The sequence below is a fragment of the Cervus canadensis genome, chromosome 18 (assembly GCF_019320065.1).
Source record: "Cervus canadensis isolate Bull #8, Minnesota chromosome 18, ASM1932006v1, whole genome shotgun sequence".
In the NCBI taxonomy this organism is placed as follows: domain Eukaryota; kingdom Metazoa; phylum Chordata; class Mammalia; order Artiodactyla; family Cervidae; genus Cervus; species Cervus canadensis.
In genome coordinates this window covers 51,275,531-51,284,093 of record NC_057403.1, presented here as the reverse complement: position 1 = coordinate 51,284,093, position 8,563 = coordinate 51,275,531, and the positions used below count along the sequence as shown (strand labels likewise).

General features: G+C 60.3%; 1 protein-coding gene across 1 annotated transcript; it reads right to left on the bottom strand.

Moving 5' to 3' along the window:
- Positions 1–484: 484 nt before the first annotated feature.
- Positions 485–8,517, bottom strand: SNAI3 (snail family transcriptional repressor 3). The gene is made up of 3 exons (XM_043435217.1): positions 8,321–8,517; positions 4,683–5,303; positions 485–3,230 (listed from the first exon to the last, which is right to left on the bottom strand). Exons 1-3 carry the CDS (start codon positions 8,394–8,396, stop codon positions 3,052–3,054), a joined length of 876 nt encoding a protein of 291 aa, XP_043291152.1. The 5' UTR covers positions 8,397–8,517; the 3' UTR covers positions 485–3,051.
- Positions 8,518–8,563: the final 46 nt, after the last annotated feature.

Here is an 8,563-nt window from a genome sequence, read left to right as displayed (position 1 = left end):
TGATCAAAAGGCCTTCCAAAGGGAGAAAAGAGAAAGTGTGACACATAAAAATCTGGGTAGAGAAAAGAAAGCCTGTAGGTGGGGGGCAGGGGACCCAGATTGCAGTGCCCCACCTCACGTGGGGACAAGTGTGAGTGAGGGTTGGACCCCTTCCTGATCCCCACCCGTGAGTGTTGGGAGTGGGCTCCAGAAACCCAAACACTAAGCGAGATTCCTGGGTCAGTGCTGCTGCTGACCAGGCAGAACCACGAGGAATAGCGAGGCGGGAAGCTGTGAGGCCTGAGTGGCCAGTGGGGACGTGGCCCCATGGCAGGGACGCGGTGTGCTGACTGCAGCCGCCCTCCTCGGAGGGGAACATCTCCCCCATTCATTCCACGTTGGCTCCCTGGCAGGTGCCCAGGCCTGTCTTCACCCTGCCTGCCAACCCACCCTCTGCCAGCCCAGATATAAATATAAGAGCATTTTCCATGGGCCAGCACAGAAGGGCAAACATGGGACTTTATTTTAGGCTTGTGAAATTCCCTTCCTCCATCCCCAACAGGTGCATCAGCTTCATTTAGATATTGGTGCTCAGAAATAGAACACAATTTACAATATAGCTTCCTTCAGGCATCTGGATGCCATTTTAAAAAAAGCCGTCCAGTGCGGTGGTCGGACACAAACACAAGTGCAGTTGGAGCTCAGCCTTTGCCAGGAACCAACAGAGGCTCCCGAGCCCTGGGCTGCCCACCCCTCCCAGCAGTGTCCCGGGCACTTCAGGAGACAGCGCAGGGTGGAGGTGGGGTGGCCCTGTAGGCCAGAGGCCCCTTCTCACCCACAGTGGGGCCCTGACCAGGACAGCGGAGAGGAGGTGGGGTCAGGCACCAGCAAACTCCAGAGGGGGCCACAGGGGTGGGCTCACGCCGCCTTTGGCGAGGTGTTTCCAGTAAATTGGCTGTGAGATGGCTGCCACCTCGACCCTTCGTGCCTGAGGGGAACAGGGACCCACCAGGCATCTCTAGGCAAACGTGTGTTGTCATCAGCTGTTACAGGGTGAACGGTGCCTCCCGTTCACATACTGAGGTCCTGACCCCCAGGAACCTCAGAACATGGCCTCATTTGGAAACTGGGTCTTTGTGGATGTTGTCAAGAGGAGGTCATCAGGCTGGGTCCTCGCCCAGTCTGACGGGTGTCCTTATAAAAAGGGGAAATCTGGATACAGAGACAGACACACACATGCGGGGAGACGGAGACAGAGATGGGGGTGATGCTTCCACGAGCCACAGAACGTCAGAGGAGCCAGCAAAACAGGAGCTAAGAGAGGCCTGGGGCCCCAGAAGGGACCAGCTCAGCCGGCACCTCAGCCTCAGACTTCCGGCCTCCAGGCCTGTGGGGGTGTCATTCTCTGTGGTCTGAGGGCCCCGCTCTGTGAGTTTGTAACGGCCACCCCAGCAAAGGGCACCTTTCCTTCAAGGGAAGCGTCTGGTTCCTGCCATCTGTCCCTCGCGGGAGGCTGATTCCTGTGAGGGGAGCAGTGGGCCTGGGAACGCGAGTGTGGCTTCCTCCAGGAGGGTCTGTGTTCTGTCAGCAGATACAGTCTGATTCAGGCTGGAGCAGGGGCTCTCCTGGGTGGTTAGTTTCATCAGGGTCACCCTTGGTCCAAAGAAGCCCAAGGTCCGGTTTCCTCTGGCATGTCCCCAGGTACCTTCTGATGGCCATCATCAAACCAGCCACCGGGGGCCTGTCTGCCCCCTGACGTGTCCCTTGGGGTCTGTGTGTGAGAGCCAGGGGTGGTGTGGTCCTGTCACACAGGACATGGGAAGCAGGTCAGCAGGTCCAGTGGCTCAAGGCTGAGAGCGGGGGCCTCTGACACTTGCCGTGTGATTTCACTCTGGGAGCGGGACCGAGGTGCCTAACTCTGTCCCTTGGCCGGGACCAGCCCTCCTGCAGAGAGGAACAGGCGTCCCCTCCTGGTGTCAAGGACTCAACCCATCTCCGCCAGACTCAGGCTTCCTTCCTGGTTCCTGAACGCCACTCTCCAGGGTCTGGCACAGATGACTCAGACACGCTGCCAAGAGGCCGGGCCAACCCAGCAGGTGACCGCCTGGGGTCTGGGGGTGAGGGAAGGCCACCCATGACAAGGAGATGGGGTCTCAGTGTCTGAGTCAGTTTGGGAAGCTGTGTGTCTGGGTGGGATCAAAGATCAGCTGTTCGCTGGTTTGAGGGTGCTGCAGCCTTAGGAGGGCACATGCAGGAAGCAGTCTGGACGCTGAGTGATGGGCTCGGGCCATGGGCAGGGGGCTGCAGTGAAGCTGCATCCGTGGTGGTCAGTAGAGATGCTGCAGGCACAGGATGGACTGTGCTCTGAGTTAGACTTTGAGGAGATAAATGCCCACCGCAGACAGGTGGCCTCGGCTGCCCTCTCACACCCTCACCCCATCCCTCGTCTGCACTGAACTGTCCCTGCGTCCTTCCAAGGGAAGGCACCCTACTCACCCGGGGCTGCTGCCCCGGAAGCACCACACAGCTCAAGGCCCTTGCCCCTCGGTTTCCCGTACCCTGGCCAGAAGCCCGGATCATCCAGGCGCCCTGCAGCTGCAGCAGCCTGTCAGAGCTTAGCCTCCTCCGCGGACTCAGGGGACTGGGTGAGCCTCAGAGGCCAGCGCATCAGGAGTGCGGGCTCTTTATCACCCCGAATCCACCCCCGTCGGGGTCTCCTGCTGCTCCCTCCTCAGGACAGCCTAGTGAGGAGGAGGCAGGGGGATGCGGGTCGTGAGTGTGAGCCTGTGCACATGTGACATGAGACAGCTTGGCCCACCCCCAGGCAGGTGGAGGTGAGCCTCGAGGTAGCTCTGCCCACAGGTGGCCCGCAGGGATGTACTCGGCCCAGGTCAACCTGTCAGTCAGGAGCGGAGGGCACCCAGGGCAGCCCCGGCGTCGTCAGCCTTGCTCGGGGGTCATCTGTGCCGGCTCAGCTCGGAGGTTCTCGTCCGTATGAGTGTCTTCCCTGGAGAGAAGCCCCTCACCTGGGCAGGGGAGGGCGCCGGACTCCTCGAGGACGCCCCTCCCCTCTCAGGGCGCACAGCAACCAGCTTCCTCGTGCCGCGCCAGGAGCGCCATGCGGGAGAAGGTCTTGGCGCAGCGCTTACACCGATACTTCTTGGTGTCTGAGTGTGTCTGCAGGTGGGCCCGCAGGTTGGAGCGGTCGGCGAAGGCCCTGCTGCAGTGAGGGCAGGTGTAGGGCTTCTCACCTAGGGGAGCAGAGGGGACACTGGTGAGTGGCCCCGCTTGCAGCAGTCAGAACGCTGAGGAGGGCAGCCCCCGCCTCGTGAGTGAATAAGCTGCCCCACCCAGAGCTCAGCACCCCCACAGGGACTCCAATGCCTTCCTCCCCATCGCCCCCTCCCTCCAGATAACTGGTGGGGGGGGGGCCTCTCCACTCCTGCCCTCGGCCGAGGGGTCACGTGCCCGGTAACCTGGGCAAGACCTCAGCAGCTAAAACACAGACCTTGGCGAGATGGCTCTTCTGCTGGAGCTCCCTGGGGCCCCTGCCACCAGCCCTGGACGGGAGAGGTGATGCGAGCCTTCTGGCAGCTGTACCCGCCCCCCACCTCCCTCCCAAACCGTGAAGGTGGCCGTGCACGGGCGGGCATGCAGGACCTGGAGCGTGCCCGTGTCCTCCAGGCCACCTCCAATCAGGGCAACCAGGGATTTGGACAGAGTCCTTCTGCTGGGACCTTCAGTTAGGCCGACCCAACAGGTGTAAAAGGAAGGTCAGTGACAGTCCTCTGTTCAGCTCTGTGTGGACAGTCCTGCGGGGCCCAGAGCATCACATTCCCACTGCCCGGCCTTCATGTTCCCAGACCAGGGCGCTGACCCCTGACGGTGTGATGGGGCGCCCGGAGGGGGACATCCTCAGTGAGTGGTCAGGGAAAACCGGATGGATTTCCAGCCTGAGAAAAGGCTCCTACGAAGCCCTCCTTCCCGTCCCTCACTCAGTGTGACTCACAGGGCTGTGACCGAGGGTGAGGGAGGCCCAGTTAGGACAGTGTGTGGTGAGGCCTGCAGCTGCCTCTCCGTGCCTGTCTCTCTTTGACCGAGCGCTTCACGAAGCCCTGGACCCGAGAGGAAGAGTTCCCCAGGGCCGGGCCAGGCCGGGCCGGGCCCGTGCACTCTTTCTGGGCTGTTTAGTTTGTAATCCAGAGAGTGGAGACGCGGCTCCCGGCCCCACACCCCCTCCCGTCCGCCCCTCTCCTGCAGCACGTGTGCTCCGCGGCCACCCTCTCACCCAGTGGTGGGTTTGCTCCAGAGTGACTCCCAGCCCCCGTCTCTGTCCCTCAGACAGACTGTGTGACCCCCTGGGCTCCTCCTGCCCACGCCAGGCCTTTCTGGCTCCTCTCCTTTCCTGCTCCTCCAGAATGTGGAAAGGCCACAGAATGTGAGAGGTCAGGCCCCGCGGACGCCCTGTGCATCCCACCAGGTGTACGAGTTGTTTCTGGAGACAGGAATGTCCTCAAAAGGATGCCTCTGTGTCCTAAACCCGGGTACCTGTGAGTCTGGGGGTGTGGGCCTTTGAGCCGCAGCCTCAGGACACGGGGAAGTAGAAGCACTGTGTGTGCATCCATCCTCTTGCTTATGAAACCAGCCCTCTCCCCCGCACCTCCCGCTTTGACCCAGCTGGCCCCTCGGGGGCCCACGTCTACCTGTGTGGGTCCGGAGGTGGCCCTGGAGCAGCCAGGGCCTGGAGAAGGCCTTGCCGCAGACGGCGCAGAGGCAGGGCAGCGTGTGCGTGCGGATGTGCATCTTGAGGGCGCCCAGGCTGCCGTACTCCTTGTCGCAGAACTTGCAGGTGAAGCAGCGCTGGGCCTGCAGGTGGCAGTGCAGCTGCTGATGCCCGGCCAGGGCGGCCGGCACTTGGAAGGACTTATGGCAAGGGAAGCCCCCCGGGGTGCGGGGGGCCCGCTCGGCCCCCGGCAGGCAGCAGCCCGGAACCTGGGCCCCGTCTGCGTTCAGGATCGAGGGCCAGCGCGTGGGCAGAGCCAGCAGCGGGGGCAGGTTGAGGTGGTTCACGCTGTCTCTGAGAGGTGCGCTGGGGGCCCGGCCAGCCCGAGGGTCCTCCAGGCTGACTTCCAGGGGGCCTGGCCCCGAGGCCCTGCCAGCTTCCTCATTACACAGGAACGTGGGGAGGGGCAGGGAGACGTGGGCGACGACGGAGGTGAAGTCCCAGGGCCGGGGAGGGTCGCCAGATGTGGGCGGGGCTGCCTTGTCTGGGAGCACGAAGGGCACCACCAGCCCCCCGCAGGCCGAACAGGCACCACTGGCATCTAGAAGCAGGGCGAGGAGACAGTGCACGGTGAAGTCTGCGTCCCAGCGCTGCAAGTTCTCCAACCCGCCTTCCTGGCCCAATCCCACAACCAGGCCATCGGCAGCCCTGCGCAAAGGAGGTCCTCACCAGACAGAAGTGTGGGCCACTGGGCCAGAGCAGGAATCTCAGTTCCTCTTTAAAAACATGGACAGAGAAACATCTCACAGGGTCCCAGAACATCCCTCAGGGGCCAAGGGAGGCCCTCTGACACCCTGGGCAAGAAAGGCCCTGTCTCTGAGCCCCTACCCCAGCTCAGGGCCGGCTCGGAGCTCCGTCCTGTGGGCTCCCACACAGCATTAATTCACAGCACTTGGCAGCAGGCCGATGTGTGTAAAATAGCTAATTAGCCTCCAGTCACCTCCGATCCCCCCTTGCCCATCGCAACACAGGTGCACACAGCCTCCTGCAGACGCTCCTGGGTCAAAACAGGTTGTTCCAGCTGGTGTCCGCTGCCTCCTGGGTCGGCCTGCCCTCAGGCTGTGGGCCAGCATGCCTCATGCTTGACCCAGGGGACAGAAGCCCCCAGAGTAAACAAGTTAGGAAAGTAAGAGTTCAATTCTACACATCCCCAAAGATCAAATCTCCAAACAGCTCTCAATCTATTTCTTATTTCATGTGTTGAAATAAATCTTTGGCCCCATTTCTATGTCCACACTATTGCTCTGGGTTGAGAAAGACAGACCATAAAATGGGGAAAATATTTGCAAATCCGATATCTGATGAGGAATTAGAGTCGGGACCATATAGGGAAACCTTGCCCTCAACAATGAAACAACAAATAATCCATTTTTTAAATAGGTAAAGAATCTGAATAGACACTTCTCCAAGGAAGACATACACATGGTCAATAAGTGCCAGAAAAGATGCTCAATGTCCTTAGCCTGCAGGGAGATGCAGGTTAAAGCCACAGTGAGGTGCCACATCATACCCACTAGGATGGCTAGAATTAAAAATAGACCATTAGACATGTTGATGAGGATGCAGAGAAATGGAAAAGTGAAGGAAATTTCCCACCCTCCACTCTCTCCTGACTTCACCGGTTTTCCACTGCAGTCTTCCCAGTGATAACATCAACACACCAGTTTCCTGTCCTTCCAGAAATGGAGGCTGGACAGGGACCAGCTAAGAGATGAAGTCCAAGGAATCTCTGGAGACAGCACTGGGGTGCCCAGAGAGTCTAAGGGCCCTTGTATAGGAAGAGAGTCACCTTAAGTCTCTGAGGCTCAGCCACTACCCAGGCCCCAGGTGCCACCATGGAGCCAAACCCTATCTGGGGGCCAGTGTTGACCCCAGTGGGAGGGCAGGGGAGAGGCAGCCATCTGCTGGGTGCTTGTGACTGCATGCTCCTGTTAATACTTTTCTTTTTAGTTAATTAATTACTTTGGCTGTGCTGGGTCTTAGTTGCGGCACATGCGGTCTTAGTTCCCTGACCAGGGATTGAACCCAGGCCCCATGCATTGGGAGCACAGAGTCTTAGCCACTGGACTGCAGAGGAGTCCCTCTGTTAATACTTTAAATGTTTCCCCATATGTCCTGGGTTAGCTAGATTGTTTTATTCATCCTGTAGCTCAGATTCCTGGGAGAAGAGACTTAAGTTCCCTTCTGGCTTCGGGGTTCCCTGGGGAGGCCTAAAAGGGCACTTATTGAAAAGTAAAGAATGGGGGACCCCAAATCCAGCATCTCAGGTCTATGCTAGGGTAACTGCCTGACAGAAAGAGGATCACCACAGCCACTTGGCTTCAGGAAGCTGGTGCTACAAGGACGAGGGAGGGGGTGGGGAGCAGAGCACTGGTGGCTCCGAGGCTGCTCCCTGACCGTCAGTCACTGGGCCTTGGGTGGCTGCGGGGTCTGCACTGATGTAAAGTGGGGTGCCTGTGACACTGGACTCTAGACAATGGTTTTTCAGCCTTTAAAGCCATGACCCATGTGAATTATGTGTTCTGTCATACATGTATATCCAAAAGAAAAGTTTCCTTTACTGTCTGCATTGCACTCTGATGGTTTCAGTTCTTTTTTATTTTATAAAGTTGCTGGTGGTGACTCAACTGGATTTCTAAATGTGAAGTTGAGGATCCCAGTTCTAAACGCTGCCCACTGGTGGCAGCACCCGCCCCCCACCTCCAGCCTGGACTCTCTCCCTGCTGCCAGTCCTGAGTGGGCACTGACTATGTGCTCTAGTCTCCACAATGTCCCTCCTCCCCGCTCTGGGACAGCAGTACCCCAGAGGGTCTTCACCCCAAGAAGCTGTGGAGCTGGGAGCATCTCTGACCACTCTGGAGAGGCCTTTGCCCTGGGACCTCCACGTGTCCTGACCGTAAAGGCAGTGGGGATGAGTGCCCAGGCCTGGTTGCTGGATGCCCGTTTCCCCACCTGGGTGAGGACTGTCCTCCCTTAGTCCACCCTATCTTGGGCAACCTTCTCTAGGGTGAGGGGAGGTGGGAAGGAAGGAGATCCCCAGGAGGGGTGAGGAGGCATTGGAGAGGGCCCAGCAGACTACTGGGCGAGCTGGGCCTTGGCACCACGGGCCCCTGGGTCACTCTTCCCGCCCTCTCTGCTCACCACCCAAGCCAGGATGCTCTGGGGGCCCTTGGAGAGCAGCCTCGTCATCTCTCTTCGCAATATCTGTGGGGCTTTCTCAAATATCCTGCCCCAGGAAGATGGCCCTGGGGTCCGCTTTGCTAGGATGAACATGCCAGGCAATAGCGAAGAGCCTCAGAGTGACTAGGGGCCTGGAAACTTATCTAAGTGGACAGAGAATCCTCACCCACTCTGCCTGACGCGAGGCCGAGGTTCCTGAAGTGCATAAGGCGCCCGCGGGACACCTTCCTACCTTCATCCCCGTGGTCCCTCCTCCCACCTGAGGCAGGTGTCCCGGCTCCCGGGGGGGGGGGGGGGGGGGGGGGGGGGGGAGGCGTCTCCCCTCTTGCCCCGCGGGAGTCGAGCCCTGGGCGGGGCAGGGAAGCGCGCAGCCCCTACCTCTCTGCGTCTCCAGCTGCCCGTAGTTGGGGACCCTGTGGCTGGAGTGCGTCTTCACGAGGAAGGAGCGCGGCATGGTGCCCTCGCGCGGGTGCCGCTGAGCGTCCGCCGGCGCCCGAGGCCTGCGCGGCCCGCAGGTGCCTGGAGGGTCAGGTTATTAGCATAGCGCGCCGCCTCGGCCAACCAGCGCGCGGCGCGGCCGGGGCGGGGCGGGGCCGCGGGGCGGGGCCGCGGGCCACGCCC